Source organism: Simochromis diagramma, unplaced genomic scaffold (assembly GCF_900408965.1).
Source record: "Simochromis diagramma unplaced genomic scaffold, fSimDia1.1 OVJJ01000361.1, whole genome shotgun sequence".
In the NCBI taxonomy this organism is placed as follows: domain Eukaryota; kingdom Metazoa; phylum Chordata; class Actinopteri; order Cichliformes; family Cichlidae; genus Simochromis; species Simochromis diagramma.
Window position 1 is genome coordinate 4299494 of NW_024386860.1, and position 22214 is coordinate 4321707.

The 22214-nt window shown below is 38.7% G+C and overlaps 2 protein-coding genes across 3 annotated transcripts in view; both read left to right on the top strand.

Moving 5' to 3' along the window:
• Positions 1 to 2219: 2219 nt before the first annotated feature.
• On the top strand, positions 2220 to 12944 carry prpf3 (PRP3 pre-mRNA processing factor 3 homolog (yeast)). 2 transcript variants are annotated; one of them, XM_040029842.1, is made up of 17 exons: positions 2220 to 2401; positions 2827 to 2980; positions 3581 to 3711; positions 4127 to 4294; positions 4410 to 4496; positions 4626 to 4888; positions 5008 to 5126; positions 5228 to 5415; positions 5513 to 5679; positions 5782 to 5864; positions 8104 to 8247; positions 8339 to 8438; positions 8533 to 8646; positions 8763 to 8881; positions 11892 to 11969; positions 12063 to 12118; positions 12217 to 12944. In XM_040029842.1, the coding sequence occupies exons 2-17, from the start codon at positions 2836 to 2838 to the stop codon at positions 12364 to 12366; spliced, it is 2112 nt and encodes a 703-aa protein (XP_039885776.1). In that variant the 5' UTR covers positions 2220 to 2401; positions 2827 to 2835; the 3' UTR covers positions 12367 to 12944. The 2 variants fall into 2 exon arrangements, with proteins under 2 accessions (XP_039885776.1, XP_039885775.1); XM_040029841.1 differs by having other exon boundaries at positions 2221 to 2401; positions 4602 to 4888.
• A 75-nt stretch (positions 12945 to 13019) lies between these two features.
• tars2 (threonyl-tRNA synthetase 2, mitochondrial) overlaps positions 13020 to 22214 on the top strand; it is a 31955-nt gene continuing 22760 nt past the window's right edge. The window contains exons 1-2 of the transcript XR_005695573.1: positions 13020 to 13348; positions 22070 to 22199. The gene's annotated coding sequence lies outside the window, so the exon portion shown is untranslated. The remainder of the gene's footprint in view (positions 13349 to 22069; positions 22200 to 22214) is intronic.

Below are 22214 nucleotides of genomic sequence, written 5' to 3' on the forward strand. Positions count from 1 at the left end.
TGTGAACATTGGCATCCTCGAAAGAGTGACCTTTGTCCTTTAGATGCAGATGAACTGCTGAGTCTTGTCCCGTGGAGGTGGCTCTTCTATGTTGTGCCATGTGCTTGTGAAGTGGCTGTTTGGTCTCTCCAATGTGTCCCACACCCGTTTTCACACCTTGGCTCATGTGTTAAACTATCTTGCTTAAATGATGGTAAAATACATTTAATTTTCAATTGAAATAGTTGCTGAATATTTTTCTGCAATTCAGCTAATATATAAATCATTAGACTGTTTCAGATCAAAACATTGCATTGCAACTTGCGTTCAGCAATTTAAACAAAGAATAATTTGCGACACTCAATAACCAAAACAAGTGATCAGTAAGACCTTGTTTTTGGGAAAACTAAATATATGACATTCTGATTTTCCTCAAGGTCACGGAGAAAAATGGTATCAAAATGAAAACAACAAAAGGCGTTTGTTGTGGTGGAAAAAGCATGTAATCAAAATGCCTCAGATTTCCATGTATTATTCTGTGGTCCTAATTAGAGGCTTCCTTTACACTACTTCCATATTCACACAACTTGGGTTGTAGTGTGCTTGTAAACATGGACCTAAATATTAAGTACATGGGTGATGAATCGGCAGATGATGACGATGGAGGTGTGCTGTTTGGTAGGAGTAAATGAATGCACCCGTAATGACTAGCTGACATTTTGGTGATAGAGAAAGAGCATGCGTTGTAACTAAAGCATGCTGCATATGCACCTCTTCCTGATGGTTGCACGTAGCATTAGCACTGTGAGCGAAAGCATGGATGTGGCTTGCTGTAGAGAGAGCGAGTCATTTGGCAGCCTGGTATAGCCTTGGGCTCTCTGCAACTGATTCATGCTCACACTACTATAAGTGCACGCAGTTGACCCACATCATGCAAAGGGAGGGAAAAAAGTCAGGAGGCGGGCGTTCAGGGGAAGGAAATGGAGATCATCTGATAATCTCATGTTTTTACCAGGGGACTGGGTTCACGACTGAGCTGCGGTTAATAATTAGGCAATATTTATGACTAGTTTGAGTTCTGTGAAAATCATTGAAACACTGCGCTTTTAATATGAAGACAAAGCCCTATCATGAACCTTGTAAAGGAGAAGAATGTGAATACTCCCTGCCAAAGCTCTTCTTCAGCTATTCAATTTGGATTTTTATTTGCAATTCAGATCACTCTCTTAGTTCCCAGAATGTAAAACATTAGTTTTAATCCAGCCTTAACTAGTTTTGGTATTTGAAGTTGCCAGGGGAAAGATTTAACCTCTTAACAACCACCAAGTCACTGCTGATCCACTTAGTGGTAGGCTTATGCTGAATTTTACCAGCAAGATAAAGAAGCATAGTCTCAGAAACTAGAAGACAGAAGACATAACCTTCTAAAGCTGGCATCTCACACACATTTAGACTTTACAACTGCTTTGCTATAAGACTTCAATTTGAATGTGTAAACTAGAAGCGTAGAACTGAACCTAACCATAACCCCATTATTCCAGTACCTAATTATTCCTATTACACCTAATGTTCAGCTAGAGTTTCTATAAATATATTGCTCTGCAATTACATGATGCCAAAAACTTGAAAGTCATTTAGCTTAGTTTGATTTAAATGGACAAAAGACTGCATGTATCACCAGACAAATCTGCTAAAATAAATAAATAAATGAATAAATAAATAAATAAATAAATTGTAAGAACTTTTTCTATATATGTTTTACTTCTTCTACCATCAGTTTGTGCTGTTGGAGAATTTTCCCTTAAATTTAAATCCAGGATCCAAAGACTGCCGTGCCTCTTATAATATGACCCAAGCTAAATATGCAGATTCATTAATGTGTTTTCGCTGGTGAAAATGAAAACTGATTGGGGCTTGTGTAAGGTTAGTTGAAGTAAAATGGGCTTGAAAGTGAACACATCAGGACTGTGATAAAATGCAGTGTGCATAGTCACACCCACAGGACAGTTTTAATTCTAGAAAAACCCTGAGCTATGGGCATAATGCTATAACGACACAATGTTAACGTAGTCAAGGACGAACTTTAACGGATAAATAAATTCCCTTAATTCTCAGATTTTCAAAACTATTTGGGAGAAATACGTTTTACCTTGTGGAGAACATGGCTATTTCCATACATGTGCAGCTAGGTGGAAACACCGCACACTTGAAACGAAACGACTCTGCGAAAAAGTCCACGAAGAAGAAGCTGTATCCATTTCCTGTTCCGGGGCTTGAAACAAACGTCGTGCGGACGCGCGACTAAACAGAAAGTTTTGCAGAAAACTTGGCACGTTGAGTGTTTTACGCGTCTAAGTCTTCATCGTTTTTATTTGACCTCCACGGCTTAAACGGGCTGACTACGACAGAAGAGTAATCTAAGGTTTGTAAGCCTCATGAAGTAGTTATTCCCCGGTGATGGTAGCTCGCGTACAGCGGTGTGCTAACGTTAGTTAGCATCTAACCAGGGAGGTTTGGCGGATGTGATTGATTTAGCAATGTATGTTGCTACGGGCTGGCGCTTTAATTTAATCAGTCTGACTTAACACTCATCAACTAACAAAGTGCAGCAAGGTCGGAGTGACTGACTGTTGATGTGGGAGTTTTTATTAGTTGGAAACTGGTGAACGTCCGTGTCAGAGCAGCTGTAGCTAAGTGGATAAAGGACGGCGGGTTTTGGAGCTCATGTTTGGGACTATCACATTTGTGTGATATATGACTAATTAAGGCCAGAAATCACGAAGATATTTAAGTGATAACCATGCTCAGTAGCGATAATCCATGACATAAGTATTTGATGTTCTGCAGGATTGGAGGATGTCTCTTCCAAAGCGGGAGGTGGAGGAGTTGAGGCCATGGGTGGAACGCACTGTGAAGAAGGTGCTGGGTTTCTCGGAGCCCACTGTGGTGACTGCAGCATTGCACTGTGTGGGAAAGGGACTAGACAAAAGGAAGACCATAGGTAAGTACGGTGAAATATCTCTTATGTACTTAGAGATCTGGTGACGATTCAGTTCAGCCAAAAGTGCCTCTGACATCAGAGGTATATCCCAGGGTGATTTGTTTTACCGGGTTACAAAATGCACCCATCATTGAAGAGAAACGAGTCCAACAGCTGTCTGAAAACCTATCTGGCCTTCTTAGGAGTATTTGGCATAACTACCAAGCTGTGGGTTCTTAACATAGTGCAGACAGCCAGCCCACAAAATGATGGTGTGAAGATCTGCGATGTAGCCATCAGCAGGGCTTGTTTGCAAAGGTAATAGATTTGCTGTCCAGTTAAAATACTCATGTCATTTGTTCATTCAAATGAAAGATTGTGAGTACAAAGAAAGCTGCCTATTGCTTTTATTTGTTTGGTTGTTTATTTATTTATATATTTATTTCATCTGTCTGGGAAATAATTGCTCTGTCTGTTAGACTGTGACTTCTGCAGGTGCTGTAGTTTAAATGTCAGTATTGGGTTTTCATAGTGTGTATTTTTATGTGGGTATTTAAGCAATTCTGTGGTAACATTATTTTCTTTTCAGAGTGTTAATTATTTCATATTTATCATTCTCAGACCAGCTGCGTCCTTTTCTTGATGACTCTGCTGGAGGCTTTGTAGAGCGACTTTTTGAAGCCCTCGAGGAGAGCCGCAGCACACGTGGGAACAAAGGATCTGGAGAAAAAAACCGCAAGAGAGAACTTAAGGTAGCCTAACATCATAGCAAATGTTCATGCTTTATATTATCATTATATAACTGAATAACTAGATCTGAAGGTGGGGAGTTTTCTGACAAGAAAACCGACTATATTAACACACTCACATGCAAAAGTGACCTGTTTAAAGAAAAATAAATACATTACATTCAATGCATGCAGCGATTAGACTGATTGTGTTAAGCCTCAGTTTGATTAACTTAAACCTCAATGTAAACATCCCCTTACACTTGATTTACTCCTGCATTAAGCTTAATTGAGGTTTCACTCAGATGGCACTTAACTTTAGTTCTACATGGACTGCACTGATACAATACTGATTATTCTTACGTAAACTTTAATTGCTGCATAAGATATTTATTTTTTTATTTTTATTGGTGTTTGTGTGTTTGCCGGCTGTACTCAGGATGTGTTTGGTGAAGAGGCTGACACAGGCGCAGTGCGAGAAACTCCCGAGCCAACAGATGGCACAACAGCAAAGAGGAAACGAGTCCCCCGTTTTGAGGAGGTGGAGCAACCTGAGGTGATACCAGGACCTCCATCAGAGAGCCCCGGCATGCTCACCAAAATACAGGTACATAATACTTGGTGCAATAGACAGTAGACAATATATATATGTGTGTATATGTAAGTATAGTCGGTTTATTTTCTTCGTCAGTCACCTCTGAATCCTTTTGCTGTCCTAACAGATCAAACAGATGATGGAAGCAGCCACAAAACAGATCGAAGAAAGGAAGAAACAACTAAGCTTTACTGCTCCAGCTCCTGCTACAACAGTAATGAGATTTCTTTCCCATAAAAATACATACTGAATAAAGAACTGCAGTCTTTTCAGGTTTTAAATTTTATTTAAAACCGTTCTAATTTCTTTCTGACTCTAGCGGTTGCCTGTTCCCACTCCACAGTCACAGCTGGATGGCCCTCCACTCTCTCGACTTCTTGGCACTGCTGGTGCTGCAGCAGCTGGTGGTGGGTCATCCATCGCTCCCTACCAGGCTGCCAGCTTCATGAATGATGCAATTGAGAAGGCCCGTAAAGCTGCTGAGCTACAGGCTCGCATTCAGTCCCAGTTAGCTATGAAACCTGGCATCCTCGGAGTTTTGGGGAACACTGGGCCACAAAACTTTGTGGCACTAGCTAATCTACATGCCATGGGGATTGCTCCACCGTAAGTGATGTCAGACTACAAATATACGATTTTAAAATGTGCACAAGACATGAAAAAAGTAGGTGATGTCTTTGTGCTCAATTGACATTGAACTGCTTTCTCTTTATGTGTAACTACAGCAAAGTAGAACCCAAGGAGGTGAACAAACCGACACCTCTTATCCTGGATGAGAAGGGAAGAACTGTAGATGCCAGTGGCAAAGAGGTTGAACTCACACACCGCATGCCTACGCTCAAAGGTACATACATGGATACACTGATCCAGTATTTGTACACAAACATACACAATGTGTTTTCTTTGTTTTGATATTCCACAAAACATTTTTCTTTCCCTGTGTAGCTAACATTCGAGCAGTAAAGAGAGAGCAGTTCCGCCAGCAGCTGAAGGAGAAGCCCGGAGATGACTTGGAGTCCACATCCTACTTCGACCAGCGTGTGCCTGTTCCTCCAGCTCAGCGTGCACGCAGGACTTTCAAATTCCATGACCAGGGGCGCTTTGAGAAGATTGCTCAGAGAATTAGAACTAAGGTTGGTACAACCCTGTCCCAGTTGTTTGAAAGAGAATATTTAGAATTTAAGAAAAAGAAAGTCATCATATGTCTCTTGTCTCTCTTGTATGGATCAGGCCCAGTTGGAAAGGTTGCAGAATGAGATTGCCCAGGCAGCAAAGAAGACAGGAATCCAGGCTTCAACCAAGCTAGCACTGATTGCTCCTAAAAAGGAGATTGGAGAGGGACAGGTTCCCAATATTGAGTGGTGGGACTCGTTCATCCTGCCTTCCAACATAGACATGTAAGAAATCAAAATTTGATCGTAAACATTGAGTTTGCTATCAGGAATGTGTGGAATACATGGCAATAATAATGTTTTTTTTGTTTTGTTTTTAATTTTAAGAAATTCAGACACAAAATTTGAAGCGTTAGAGCTGTTTGGTGTGACCAGCCTGGTGGAACATCCTGCCCAAATGAGCCCACCAGGTAAGTCTATAGGAGGTAAAATGTGTAAGTTAAAAGAGATTTTGTCCTACAAAATCATTATTAACTGTTAAAAATGTCCTTATGCCGTAATGTGCAGAAGTCTTGAGCCACCACTCAGTTTAATTAATTAATATTAATATATTTAGCTATTAAAATGGTAAATGGGTACAGTGAGTTATTGAAACTTGTGCAACCATACATACAAATACAGTATATTAGGGCTAAACGGAGGCTTTACAATTCTAATAGGCTTGAAGGTCAATATGTGGTATGAGCAACTTGCAACTAGTCTTCAGGAAAAGTTCTCCAGGGTTCTTGAAGGATATTCAAAGCTCTTCTTTGGATGTTGGCTGTTTTTGTTCTGCTCTCTTGTCAAGATGATCCCACACTGCTCCGATAATGTTGAGGATGGGGCTTTGGGGAGTCCAGTCCATGACTGATGGTGTTCCACTGTGTCTTTTTCTGTCCAGCTTTTGCTGCATTGGCAGCGTGTTTGTCAGCATTGTCATGCTGAAAAATAAAGCTGTTGTCAGTAACATGCTTTCCAGATAGCACATTCATAGTCTATCAACATCTCAGCAATTTTCTGTGTTCGTAATTCCATTAGTTTTGAAAAGCTTTCCAGCACCACAGACTGAAATACAGCTTGAAACCATAACAGAGCCTTCACCGTGTTTTACAGATGGATGTAGACACCACCAATGTTCCCTCTAAGCGGCGCGCGTGCGCATTTGCGCACTGCTGGCACGGTCTCTGCGCACAGAAAATCTGCGTTGCGCACAAAAAAAAAATCTAACCTGAATTGAAATTAAAATTAATACTTTAACAATTCTGTTTTGCAGTGTTAGTCAGTAAGTGACTGGCTGCTCCCGTATGGGATTAGAACGATGCCACCTTCTCCCATAGTCCAGCCAACGATGCGATTCACATTCGTATATACGCAGCTAATCAACGTCGTTGACAGGCTATGACAGCGTCCTTATGTGCCGACACCGGTGCTTTAGCTAGCAAAGCGGCTGATGTGGAGCGAAGCCACGTTAAAGACAACGTGTACAACCACTGGAGATGTGAGCAGGGCAGACGGAACAAGTGACGGTTTGGTTTTCTTCCTGAATACTATCGTTGTTTATATTTACTGCGGGAAGAAACTGTACAAACTGCGTTTTATGAGGAAAACGCTCGAAAGCACTCTCTGCCTGTGAGCAAAGACAAAACCAAAAAAAACCCCACCCTTTCCTATTGGTCGAAAAATGTACCATGTCGACCAATCAAAAAATGATATGGCAACATGGCATTTAGTTGTTTAGGAAGGGGGACGTTTTAGGAATGATGGCGGTGTTTTGAGATGTGAGAGATTTGCAACATTTAGCGCAAATCTTGTGTAGTTAGTGTGTAGTGTAGTCAATAGTTTTGTTGTGTGTGTCAGAACAGTGAGGCGACTGCTGAATGTTACAGGAGTGATACATCTCCTGTTGTCAGGCCTGCAGGTATCAGGCTGTTGTTCTCCTTTATCTCATAGTGGATAGAAATTATTTTTGGAGTGGCACAAATAATTTGTGTGGCATCAAATTTGATGCAGAAAATGCCTTGGCTGCATTTTTAGGTAAACAGCTGCAAAAAACTTTGTTTGCATAACTCAGTTACTTTTTTGAAGAAGTAACTATATAATTAAATTGCCCAACATTGGTCATTATATACTGTATTTTGCAGACAGCGAGTCACATGACTCCATGTAACTTGGATGGATTTGATGCTGGTGTGACCACAAGGCACACGTCTACTGTTGCTCACAGTGGTCCAAGGGACCGTTCAAGGAGTTTGTGTTCGCTCAGACATATGAAAAATTAGAGGGAACATTGGACACCACCTCTCCCCTGATCTTCTCTGTGCATATAGATGTTGATATGACCTAGTCATTTCAAATTTGGATTCATCACGCCATAAGATCTGTTGCTGATTTTCAGTCCAGTTCGTGTGTAATTTGGCATACTTCAGCCTATCCCTGTTTTCATTCCTTAGGAATCGCTTCTTGACAGTTTGTTCATCTGCTGTAGGTTTTTAGGTTATTTTTATTTCATTGTATTTTTTTAAGAACATACTTGAAAAAAATGAATACATAATAAATTAAATAATAATTAAAAAATAACAATTCTTAACATAATCACACACCCTTTCAAATATCTTGGTGGTGTTTATGTATCACTAGCTGTTATATATTCCTTTCTTTTTTCCCCTTTAGTTGACACAGATAAGCCAGTAACTCTAGGTGTATACTTGACGAAGAAAGAACAAAAGAAACTTAGACGGCAGACACGGAGGGAAGGACAGAAAGAATTGCAAGAGAAGGTTCGTCTAGGACTGATGCCTCCACCAGAGCCCAAAGGTACGCATGTACAAATCACCACAATAAATAAAAGTTATTATAATGAAAGATTAAACAGAATTCAACTGATGTTTGCTTTGATTATTTTCAGTGCGGATCTCCAACCTGATGAGAGTCTTGGGGACGGAGGCGGTTCAGGACCCCACAAAAGTAGAAGCACATGTTAGAGCGCAGATGGCCAAGAGGCAAAAGTCAGTAACACAGATAATTTCCATATTTATCCTTTTGTTTATGTTTGTAGAGGTTTTCCTTAGGTTTTGTCTAACATTGCCCTCTGCATTTCAGGGCCCACGAGGAGGCCAATGCAGCTCGCAAGCTCACAGCAGAGCAAAGAAAAGAGAAGAAGGTCAAGAAGTTAAAAGAAGACCTCACTAATGGTGTTCACATCGCAGTGTACAGGTGTGTGTTTAAAGGGAGCGAGCTCATAAGTACAATACAGTAGTTAATAGTAAAATGTATAATGCTAAGTATGTTTGTTAGGAAGTGTGACTGATTTAAGCATCTTCCCTACTCAGGATTCGAAACCTGCAAAATCCTTCTAAGAAGTTTAAAGTGGAAGCCAATGCCAACCAGCTATACCTGACAGGCACAGTTGTTCTGCACAAAGATGTCAACATTGTTGTGGTGGAAGGAGGTAAGTGATGACACCGACAGATGCCAAGACATGTTTTATTGTTTATTACCCTTAATGTAATAAACAATTTTCAAGTTTCCCTATTCCTCACAGAGTGTTTAGCAAGCGTTTGCAGACAAGTTGGCTTCTTCCATGCAAACTACAGGCAACTGCAGCAGCCTGTTAGTAACCAAAGCAGTCACAAGAATGTTTTTGCTGCTGCACAGTATACCTTTTTGTAACCAGTGCCCCCTCGTGACTCCCAGCAACTGCTGGTGAGTCTCCAACTGTTCTAAGCCTGTGTCACTTAGCCCTTAATGAACAGATTCTTGTATCTATAAATACATGTCTGGTTCTGCATTGGTTTGCTCTCATGAACGATCTCTAGGGCTGGGTGATATGGCTTAAAATCCATATCGCGGTATAATTTGAAGCATGTGCGGTAACGATATATGTCGCGATCTATATTCTTTTCTTCTGTATAACATATTTTACACACTATAAGGCACACTTAAAATCCTTTAATTATCTCAAAAATTGACAGTGTGCCTTATGTATGAATTCTGGTTGTGCTTAGGGACCTCGAACCGATTTTATGTGTTACACGGTGCGCAGAAATCTGTCAAAAATGTTTTAGTACGACTTTGGTAAGCTATGAAGGCGCACTGCTTGATGGATTGTCGGAGTATTACGGCTACCGTAGTCAGGAGCCTTGCAGAGTAATCTGGGTCCAAAACTCCCTCTCTTCAGGTCCCAAAGTCAAAAGAACACTGCGGCATCACTGAGAATTAAAAACTGTCTAAATTATTTTATCTTTAATAAAATGATCAGTGTTGCTGCTTTATCAGGTGTAACAATTAAGTTTAACATCCAGGCATCCATGAAAACAGAATTTATTAAATTGAAGTTAGAAGTTAGCAGGAAGTTAGCTTGCTAGTTTCCACCTAAACATGATATGCCATGTTCTGACTGAGAGATTAATAAAAAAAATTAAAACGTACAGCTCTTCTATCACTTTCAACATAAATGAAGACAGAAAAGTAAACAGCAGTGACTTTTGTAGGGTTACTGAAATCGGACTAGCTGGTATATAATGATGTCCTACGTGATCGCTAGCAAAACAGCTACATTAGCATAACATTAGCACAGTGAAGCTGAAGGATGAACGCTAACTTTTCCCCACTCGATAAAAGTTAACGTGAGGGATTCTGGTGGTTAGGGACAAATGCAATTGCATGGCAGGATGCTATAAACGGACCAAACTTCAGTCAGGAGAACAACTGAGATAATCCATCCACAATACGAGGTTAGTCATTAATATACTGCAACAACATGGGAATAGAGCAGCTGCGAGAGAATTCAGCATTAATGAATCAATGGTATGGAAGTGGAGGAAGCGCAGTAATTTGCAGATGATGTTGTTTGTAGCCACTGCAATGCTTTCGACCAAAACAGGTGCAGCTCGATGACACCCTTAACATGCGCTATAGCGGTAGAGGGGTGAAGTCAAAATCTCTACCGTTGGCCAAATTTATATCGTCTCTACCATATACCATTTATACCGCCCATCTCCATAAAAACTGTACAGCTATATGTATTTCTTTTTATGAAAAGGTTTTTGACTAGAATTCTATTTGTTAAGCTATGCAAATTTCCAGACATTTACTATCTACTTTTGCATGTGCAAATATAGATGTTAGAATATAGAATGAGAACCAGAAATGCAAATAAAAATTGTCTATTCTGAACCTGAAGTTTCTGCAAAGCTCTTTTTAAAAGTAATCTGTAGATCATTTGTTATAAAGCTGCTCGTGAGCCCTTAATCACAAGCTTTTCCCCACTGCTAATTTGCCTAACTGCTAGGGTGTGAAATGTTAGTGAGAGCCCAGTGTATGAATGTAATCATTTAATTCTTGAAGTTGTTCCCTTTGGTTCTAAACTACTGAAATCATGTAGAAGGCAATTAATTGGGTTCTACAAAATTTCTTTCCTGGTACTGCTTCAGAAATTAAAGCAATGGGATAAACACAGTCAGAGTTTAAGGTCTGTTCTATCCACTACTCGGTGTATTACATTTGGGGCTGCTAAAGGATTTCATAATGAAGGTTTGGGATAGACAGCTGCACGCTTTGTGCTTCTCCTCCTCCTCATCTTTTTGGTTGCTCCCTTTTGGGGTCTCCACACCAGATCATCTGCCTCTATCCCTGTCCTAGGGGTCCTCCTCTGTCATACCAACCCTTGCATGTCCTCCTTCATTACATCCGTAAATTGTCTCTGTGTCTTCTTCTTTTCCTTCTGTTTGGCCGTGTCATCTTCAACATACTACAGTTAGATTGTTAAGGTCATAAAAAGTTGTCTGAATTGTTTTATGATGGAAGCTACAAGTCAAAAACACGTCAGTCAAGCAATAAAGTTTTTCTTTATGTATTGCTTCTTACCCTCTTCTACATGCATTTTGCTAGTCCATGTCCACAACCTCTTAAGTTTGCATTCATATCCATAGTTTACTAAAAAATGTGCCTAGCGCTTAAAACAGCGTTTCTGAAATCCTCCTAATTTTTGACATTCGTATCTCTTTTAAAATTATTATTATTCACTATTAGCATTTTAATGATGTATCCAAGTCAAAGTAATGTAAGGGCCTATCTCTGCTAACACAGGGTGGGAGGTGGTGTACAAAGGACAGTTTGCCAGTGCATCATCACAACAAAAATAAAAACAATGAATAAATTAGGAAGCGCTTTCATAAAATATATATAAAGTGATGTACAAATTTACCAGAAGAGCTATTTACTTTGACACTGTCATGGAACGAGTGGCTCCATAGTGTTGGGGTTTATGTGTTTGCCCCCACAAATGAAAGATCTGCAGCTTAATCCCAGGAGGAGAGACAAATCTCTTTGGGACTTACAAGTAGTTGGCTTAAAATAGTGCTTTAATGTATTAGACCCTTCATTTCAAAACAATGAATAGAATGAGAAGAGGACTGGATTGGAATTGGGCCTAAGTCTACATTTCTCCTTCCTTTTAGGGCCCAAATCGCAGAAAAAGTTCAAGAGGCTGATGATGCACAGAATCAAATGGGAGGAACACAACAGCAAGAGAGATGGTGAGATTGTTTTGAATTTTGATTCTTTATGCAAATGCAAGCATATACAGTATTTTAGTGAGATGAAAATCTCTGCCTTTTATTCCTAATTAGATCCAGATGGTGATGATGATACGAAGAGGAACAACAAGTGTTGGTTGATTTGGGAGGTGAGTGAACATTTTGCCTTCTGTTGCGTACTCACTTTTAATTACAATTTGTTTTTTGTGATGTTGCTCAAGTGTAATGATTCCTTTTGGTTCTTTAGGGAACAGCTAAAGAGCGTAGCTATGGAGAGATTAAGTTCAAGCAGTGCCCCACAGAGAGCATGGCCAGAGAACACTTCAAGAAGCACGGGACTGAACACTACTGGGACCTAGCGCTGAGCCAGAGTGTGTTGGAGACCACAGACGACTGAAACTTGTCAGCGGCGTATCTAGTTTCAGTCAGGGCTCTCTTCCTACAAACCTCCAGATCAACAGCCTCACAGCTAGCCAGCCTTCACTGCTGACTGCTGCAGGGGAAAGAGGCGATATCAAGAGACTTGAACATTGAAAACAAGGAACAGTGACCCTGTGTGGATATTTTTGTGAGAATGTGTGACCGATCAGGATGTGTGTAGGAACAGTATGTATGTAGGTCTGCATCAGTGTTCATCTTTTTGGCTAGTAGACTCTTCTGTTAGATATTTCCTGTATTATTGAATACAGTCTGGCAGATTGCATTATGTTATGGAAATCATTACATGAGACATGTGATGAGATGACGAGAAACTGTCAGGTTATGTAAAGATTGAAGTTTGGTGAAAATAAAACTGCTTTGACTAAAGCACTTCAATAAAGAGATGCCCCACACATTTAGAGAAAACTATCTTTCACAGTTTAAAATGCCTCAATGTGTTTTGTTTTTTTGTTTAGCTAAAAGGAGGAGTTTGACTCAGTTGTTGCTATATTTCTCTGTACAGTGACCATCTCAAATAAACCAACTTTAAGCGCCGCCTCCACCATATTTTCTGTAACTGAATTATTTTATTAATATATAAACTATATATTAGGTTTTGGTAGTGCACTGTTTTCTTTTGCGCTTGTGCTTGTAGCTCTAGTTTTGCTCTCCTAATAAAGTAAAACAGGGGGGCGTGTTTTACCCCCAGCAGTCCTCATTAGTTTAGCTCCTCCATCCCCAGCAGCACCACAGAGTTGGAAAGATGGCGGCCGGTTCAGGGGCTGCAAGTGGTCACGGCTCACGCAGCTCCACCGCTGCTCTGGAAGCGTCTTTGGACCGGCGTTTTCAGGGAGTTTCAAACACTATGGAGTCAATACAAGGACTTTCGGCTTGGTGCATTGAAAACAAGAGACATCACAGCCTTATCGTCCGCTACTGGATGAAGTGGCTCAAGAAATGTGAGTAGCTTGTCACTGAAGCTAATCCGCTAGCTAGCGCATTTTAGCCATTTTTCAAATGCATTTCTGTCTGGACCAGCTACCAGTTTGCAAAACTCGGCTGCAGTTTATTGCGTTAGGGACAAAGTTGTTTAGTGCACAAAAGAGCAATAATTTACCCCCTGAACAAAGTTCAAGTTTTTGATATGCAGCATATTTATAAGCTAACGCTGCCGTTGCTTGAAATTAGCTGCTAATGTTAGCAAAGCTACTGCTAGCGATGTTTACAGTCGGGCCTCCCGGGGTTCACGGCACTGCGCTTTTAAGCCGAAGAGCAAACATGATAAAAATGTTATTTTTAGACTGATTTAATCAGCTGCATGTTAGCTTTAGTTGGTGCATGGTGGTTTGAGTTGTTCCTGACGGCTGGTCGTATCGAGCATAGTTTATTTAGGGGACGCGTGAAGCGATAAAGGAGCGATCCACTTAAATTAAACTCGTATGTCCCTTTCATTGTTATTATATTATTAATTTTTACCGACAAGCTCATTTAACATTTATACTAAAAATGCAAAATTAACTAGACTAGCTGTAGTTCCAAACTTTCCAAACAAACGGTGATAACGTCGTTTAAACTATCTACACTTCATTTATCTCCTGTCAGATTAGTATTAACGATAATGCCATATAGTGGGTATGTGCAGTGTAGATATCGTGTAATACACTTTAATTACAGCACCTCACCCTTTACTATTGGCTTCTGTTTAAAATGTGTTAGATAGTTATTATTTAGTTCTGACGTGTTATAATCCCCGTTGACATTTCCATAACGTGTTTAGACTGGTTTCTAATTAATTATATCTTAAGTAGCAGAGTACACGTGCGCAACAGTTCTTACATTAGAAGTAGAAGTTACGTTGTTTGATATTAAATCCTGTCTAGTTATGTTAAACTTTTATCTAGTAAGGATGTAATTTTGTGCCTTTCAAGCTCAATGCTAGATATCTGAAATGCACTTTTAAATAATAAAATTTTATATCTGTATCAGTAATTCCGATTTAAGATGTTGAGAGTGTAAAGAGGTCTCATAAGAGGCATGAGTCTTATCATTGTAGCTTTCTTAAATCAACATATACTAATATTTTGCTACATCAGAAATATTTTGTTAATATGTCAGATATATTGGAAACACAATTGCTCATAGATCTTGCTTTTTATGTCTTATGCTTTTTATTAACTTTGTATGTTCCCCTTGTGGATGCGTTGGTTCTCTGTCGGTACTAAAACTTCCTCCCACAGTCCAAAGACATACATGCTGGGTTAACTTGTGGTTTTAAACTGGATGTGTGTGTGGATGGTTTTGTCTCTGTGTGTTTGCCCTGTTATGGACTGGCAACCTGTCAAGGACTCACATTATTAAGGTCTAGTGACATCTGGTGTAGGCTTCAGCACTCCCCAAAACCCTAAATTGGATGTAGTTCTAGATCCCAAAACATGTCATGGCCAAATAATAAAAAATAAATAGCTGCTAGTTAGTTGTGTTGATTAAATGCTAAAAGAGCCCTCCATAATAGAACAAGTTATCAAGAGGGAGTTATGAAGAGTTGTAGCCTTGAAAGCATTTCCTTAGTCACTGCAGTCATCTCTGCTTTTGCACTCTTAACACTATGTTGACATTTCAAGGCGGCACTCTTATCTCTACTCCCTCCATGTACTTGTATCTTATGAGTTTTTATGAATCCTCCTGCATAATAAATCTAATAAGACCAGCCGGGATCGCAGTGTGGAGCAATTCAGTGGAAGGGCAGTTAATCAGCACACTTGTCTGCCAATGCCAAACCGTGCGTTTTTAAAGAAACGAATTCAGATCAGCACTAAATGTAATGGCTTCTTCCTTTTCCTATTCTCCACCTTGGCCCGGTAGTTTGTTTGCGTAATCTTGCTAACAAAAAGACAGCTCACCCAAAAGCCGAGGAGGATTATGCATTTTGGTCAGTTGCTAGGTGAGCTTTTTGTGACAGATTCTCATGGATGATGATGAGATGTGTTTGAAAACTTTGATTCTTTGCTTAAAAAAAAAAAAAACCCAAACAAACAAACCAAATCATGTTTTGAAAATGTAGTAACGCTGTTTTTAAAAGTTTCAGTCCATATAAATTTGCACCTGTTTGTATTATTTAGAGCTAGTCAAAGTCTCTGCAATATACTTCAGTTTTTTCACTCCCGTTTCTTTAATTTGTGCCCCTTAAGTGTCTACAGTACATTTGATAAGTCTCTCCCTCCTTATCTGTTGCTATTAGAAATACATTTGCTGCCTTTATCTTTATTTGTATAGGTTTTGATGGGTTATGGGCTGATTGTTATTTTTAAGCCTGCAGTAAATAAATTTCATCAGCTTTGTAGAGTTGTGTGGGAAGAACAAGGCAGGCCAACTGCCCTACATATTCTGTGCTGCTTTATTTATGTTGGTGCATGCATGATTAAATGAAATAGATGCTTGAAGTGCTGGTAAAGTCATATTGAAATAGTGCTTCTGTGTTGTTGTTTCTGTTGTAGATTGTTCAGATTCACAAACCAAATTTGGTTCCTGGTTGATGACTTTCCTGATCCTTTCAGGAATGTTTTAATGAGCTACTGTCATTGTAGTAGCAGCATTGTAGTTCACAGCATTATAGCCAGTGACACAGCATAAGTAACATGTAAACCCGTATGTACCCTGGGTAGTGTTTTTCCTGGAAACTGTAAGTAACATAACTACTTAACGTTTAGTGCAGTTATTTTTATTTTTTTAAGTAAACTTATCTTTGTAACTCTTCAGTTGCTGCATAATAAAACTGAAGAATATTTTCTACCTAGGATGTTATCTCTGTTTAGGTTTTTAGCCAACTGCTTAACGGCCTAAGTAATATTCATCCTGTCATATGGAGTGCAACTAGCGAGTGTTCCAGCAATGCTCGGTGGAGACATTTGTTTATATTTGGTTGAAGCATCACAGCTGCTAGCAGGTCCTCTTTCATTCTGTTGTTGTACTTTATGTTTTTTTGTTTTTTTTCAAGTAGAAAAACGTGTGTGTGTGTGTGTGTGTGTGTGTGTGTGTGTGTGTGTGTGTGTGTGTGTGTGTGTGTGAGTTCCACGTTTAGTGGAAACAGTTTTCTTGCATATATTGCAAAGTACTGTAGATTGTTGGAGGTTGTTGAAGCTAATTTTTCACATACTAAATCTTAATCATCCTAACAATTGCTTTCACTCTCAGACATGCCTGGGCTTAATGCTGTTGTTGGGCACACTCTGTAATAGAAAACAAATGATGTTTCTGTAGTAATATATCATTTCAGAATTTGTACCAGTGTTATCATGAATGATATATGATAGCACAGCCCTAGTAGTCATAAACTCCAGCAAGAAAGTTAGCATGAACTAAAATTTAGAAAGCTGAAATGAACCATCAGTATTTAAGCATGTTTTCTAATCTTGAGCATGTGATCTATTGGTATGAAAATAAATAAAGAAAAAAAAGTGCTGAAAACACACAAAATCAGCAGACACACTATTGCTGCAGGCTCTTCTTTTGCAGGCTCAGGCCCTGTGTTTTAGAAAGCTAATCTGTCCAATGGGATGTTCTGTTTCAGTGGCTAAGTCCAGTTACTATGTGGGCATTTTTCTTTTCTTTTTCTTTTTCTTTTTTTTTTTTTTTTTTTTATAATTCTCACCCTGCATGGCTGCCCACAGAACAATGATGAGATTAGCTTATGCTGACAATACAAATGAACTGCTGTGTACCATTTGAGCTTTTGTGTGCTGATGGAGACCAGAGCAAACTGATCAGAAGGGACTTTGTTGTAGGGCTGCAACTAAAGATTATTTTGGTAGTTGAATAATCTTCCAGTTTTTCTTTGATTAGTCAATGATTATTTCAGTAATTCTCATCTCCTCGTCCTGTTGGGCAGACCTTCTCTTCTAGGCTCCAGTGCCTCACCTGCTCAAGTCTGCCCACCTGTGACTGTCATCCTGTTGTCTCATTCCACAGAAAATTAAAATAATTACCCAGGAAACATATGAATTTGAAAATAATAAATAAAAATATTAGATAATACAAATTAAAGTGCTAGTAGTATTCAAACAAAAAAATAATAATGTGCAAAACGGAAACCCAAATGGCTTTTGTCCATAAGTACAAATCAAGCTTCAAATTAAATTTAAAAATATTATTTTTCCGGTCCAAAATGACAAGTTTCCAAATTTTACAGATGATTCGGTTCATAAATACACGTTTGTAGAGGACATGCTCTGGAGTGAGGCTTGCTCTTATCTTTGAGATAATGTTCCCAGCTGCTGATAACCATGCTAAAGATGCTCTCTGTCATGGAGAGGTCAACCCGTCTTAACTGTTGTCTCTCACTACTCATTTGAGTGAGGCAGCACAATACATGTAATGAGTAACATTTTTCAGTGTGATCTGAGTGGACGATGATAAAAATGCTGGAGGGACCTTTTTTTAGATGCAAAAGTGTCTGTCATGGATAATTCAGACCAACTACTGCACCACATAGACAACAGGCAGTGGAGTTTTGTTTTTTGTTGGGTTTTTTTTCAGGCTGATTCAGTTTTTATGCCAAGTTTTAAGAAAGGAAATCTGTCAAACTGTGATACCTGTTTTGTTTTATTTTATTTATATTTTAGTTGGGGTTTTTTTTTAACTCAGTTTTGTCTCACTTTTCTGTTCAGTTCTGCTTATTTTAAACTCTTAAGCTTTGTTGTCATATTGAAGTTTTGTAGACTTTGAGTATTTTTGTTGTTGTTGTAATTTTCCAACTTTTGGGCTTAATACTGTATCTTTTACCTAATTGTAATTTAATGCATTATAGTATAGTCAGTGTTTCAGTTTATTAGAATAGACACACATCTTGATCTATAATACACAAAGTATTTTAATGTAGTTCTGGGAGCGGGCTCTATACTTTAAGGTACAGCACTGTGGTCAACTCTGTGTTAAATGTGCTATTTAAATAAATTTGACATAACAAAAAAGGTAATGTGTAATTCAAAAGGAACACGACTGAGTAAATTCTCAATTCAGTTAAAGTTAAAAACAAGTGGGGGAAAATCACTTCTAAAGTAGAAACAAAGAAGATGAAAAAATTGAACACAGTGAAACAGTATTACATTAATTAAACATTCATTGTTCCTTTATCTTGTCTAATCATGCATAATATAGATTCTAAAATAAATCTTCCTCAGTTTTCTGCCCAACAATACTTGTCATTAAAGGATAACAACTAACATCATGATGTTGAATAGCAGTATGTATACTTTGTCCTACTTAGTGACATTTTTATTATTTCACACGCAAGTCTCTCATAAATAAAGTTTTAATGTATGATTTAGAGCGGAGTTTGATAGGGCTGCTCAATTAATCGAATTTTAATCTCGATTACGATCTGGGCTTTCAACGATCATTAAAAATGACTGAGCCGATTATTAGCCCCTCCCTCGTGCTTTACTCTCGCGCTGCTCCGTGTGGCAAATCGAGCGCACCTCACTGCATTTCGAACATGTGTCACAAGAGCAGCGGTCCCCAACCTTTTTTGCGCCACGGACCGGTTTATGCCCGACAATATTTTCATGGACCGGCCTTTAAGGTGTCGCGGATAAATACAACAAAATAAAACTAGTACCGGTACCGAAAAAAAGAAAATTTATTCATAACACACGTGAAAAGACCAAGGAAAACCGAGTAAACGATAAAAACGATAACAAAATAACGCTGAAAACCGATAAAAACCCTGAAAACTATACATTTCACACCTGAGCCTCAACTCTCGTGGCCCGGTACCAAACGACTCACGGACCGGTACCGGTCTGAGGTCTGGGGGTTGGGGACCGCTGATTAAGAGGACCCGAGGGAAGCTCGGAAAGCTAAGCAGAAGTTATTTGGAGAGGAGAGTGACTGCCGTTGGTTGAAAAGAAAGGGGGAAAAAAACTTCAGTGGTGTGGAAACATTATGGGTTCATTATGGTCATAGCTGCACCACAGAGCAACACTGCAAAGTTCACTAAACATAGATGTTTACATTTTTCATTTATTTTTTATATTGCAAACATTTGCACTGTTATCAGTATTTGCACACTATTTTATATTATTTTTTGACACTCTTTAAAGTCATTATTCAATACATTGTTATTGTTAAATAAATATCGTCAAATAATCGAGATCTCAATTTCAGTGAAAATAATCGTGATTATCATTTTTGCCATAATCGAGCAGCCCTAGAGTTTGATTGAAGAAAGATCTCCTGTCACACAAATTAAAATTTGATTTGTTTGCTGTTTGGGTGTTTTCACTAATTTTCATACAAAGTCCCTTGTCCCTTAAGTTCTGTTCCTACAATTTACATGTTCCTAAAATGCACGGCATTGGTTGTGAAAGGATAATTAATTAATTGGTGGTTAAACTCACCTTCCTTGCTGTCACAGCACTACTGGGAATGCACATGCAGAGATTTAACGAAGCCACAACCTCAGTTTCCACAGGTTGAGACTTATTTGTGTTAATAGGTGGTACTTATGTAGAATTTCCTGAACACCTCACCTATAGGTAATACTTTAGCTGTGCAAGCAAAACAGAAAACATCTTTTAAATTTTATAAAAGGAAGAGGGAGAGAGCTGCTTATTTAAAAACATACCAAGTTCAAAGTAGATTATACAACAGTATGCAAAAACAGATGATCCCACACATGCATACAGAGATTCCTTTTATTAGTGAGATGATTGTTTTGAGTTTGACTTCAGGTTGAACAGCTATTGTTAAAGATTTTTAAAGACCTTTTTGTACAGCTCATCTCTCCTTCAAATCAGGGCAATGTAGAGCTAGTTAACTGACCTCACTAATGGCCACATGAATTACTACTGGGTTAAAGTTATTAATATTGGATTAAAACAATAAGTAAATGTTGGTTTTAAAATGTTACAAGGGCACCCACCACCAGACTAATGAGAAGTTGTAAACAAGCACTGTTTCAGTGTAGAAAAATGAATGGTTGTGTCAGAGTAAACTGGTATATAATCACTTGAATGGAGAAATTTGTAAAGCATTCTGCAGCAGGATGCAGTGAAAGAAGGCTGCTCAAGCTCCTCGTGCTTAGTCACAGACTGACACTGTGTCTTTACTGTTGTGCCACAGGTTTCACTGATATTTAAAATTGATATTATGATGGAACTGATTTAATAGTTTCAAATTAAATTTAAATGCATAATATTGTGTTTTGTATGTTAATTATTGCTATTAAGAAACTACTTAAAAAATGTTTTTAAAGGTTTGTTTTACCAGCCTAAAATTTGCTGACTTTTGGGGGTTTAATTAAAAGGTCAGCAACTCAAAAAGTTATCTTGGCACAGCTTGCTGTATATAATGGAAGGTAACAAGGTGAGAGCTGAGGCAGAGGAAATACTTTCACCTCCTTTTCTTCTTGTTTATTGTTATTATTTTTTACTGGTAGATTATTGTGTTTATAAAAGGCTGCTTCTGTTTTAGACTGAGGTGATAATCCAGTCTAATTCAAATGTAAAAAACACATTAAGAGATTTAGATATTTTTAGATACGACATTTATTTCCCAAAATCCAGAATTTAACCAGTAGTATTGTTTACTCCCTAAAGCAGCAAAACTCATTGTGTCCTGCCACTATTGTATTCCTTCTTGAAATGGAAACGTATGCATAAGTTGACTAATCCAGACCATCACAAGAAGAAACGATCTTCAGCTTTTTGCTGTAGCTATAGTATCTCTACAGTGATATGGTAACTGAAAGTTTTCCAGTTTTCCAGGCCTCTTACAATAATGCGGTAACATAAGTCAGAGATGTTGTGGTTTAGCCAGAGAAACAGTAGAGATGTTTGGTGTAGACTGCAGATGGCTTTCACGGGTCATCTGTCCAAAAGTTCAAGTTGACTAAATTGGTGAGCCTTTCAGCAGGAGGATGATAGTTAGCAGAGTCAGAAAATTCACCAAGGAGCGATTTAAAAAGTGACTTGAAAAATAATTGAATCATATTTGATTTCTTTTTAAATGTTTTATTGAGATTTGAAATTGGATATACATGCAAGAATTTTTTTCTGGAAGACTTTGACTTAAGCTTGTTAAAATTTTCAAAGACTGGTGAATAAACACGTACAGAAGTCATTTCGGCAAAAGAGGGCAATGCTAGCTCCTGAGGCTAAGACTATACCTTGTTGTTTATTGAATAAATTACTGAATTGTTTTTCCCTTGTTGGCGTTCAAGTATACTGCTTTCATCTGTAAGCACAGTATCTAATATTGGCTTGCATTCACATCCAGCAGCAGCTTTCACTGGATGTGCATGTTTCCACAAAAGCAGAAATTTTGTGTTAAGGTAACAGTTGCAAAGTTGCAGTAACTGAGTCACCAGAGTGGTTGAACTCTGGCTAGTCAGTGGTGTAACTTGATGAATCGTGACAGCATGTCCTTGACAAAAATCAAAAACACCATTTTTGAAACCCTGCAACGAGGGAACTCGTACATCACCTCAATGTCCTCCTTTGTTGTGCTGTTTGTGTTGCATACAAATGACATCACAACCCCACGCACCTCAGGTTGTACTCAATTGCAATGGAAAACAACCAAAATTGAATCGGGTCAAACCAAGTAGAAACTAGTGTAAATAGGCTAATAGTGATCTAAACTCCAGATTGAGTCCTTTATTTCTCTGCTTTTCTTTTTTTCAGCTGATAACAATCACCGCTTGAATCTTTTCTACCTTGCCAACGATGTGATACAAAACTGCAAAAGAAAGAATGCCATCGTTTTTCGTTCAGCCTTCTCAGAGGTCCTTCCTAATGCTGCTCAGCTCATCAAGTAAGTACATAGTGT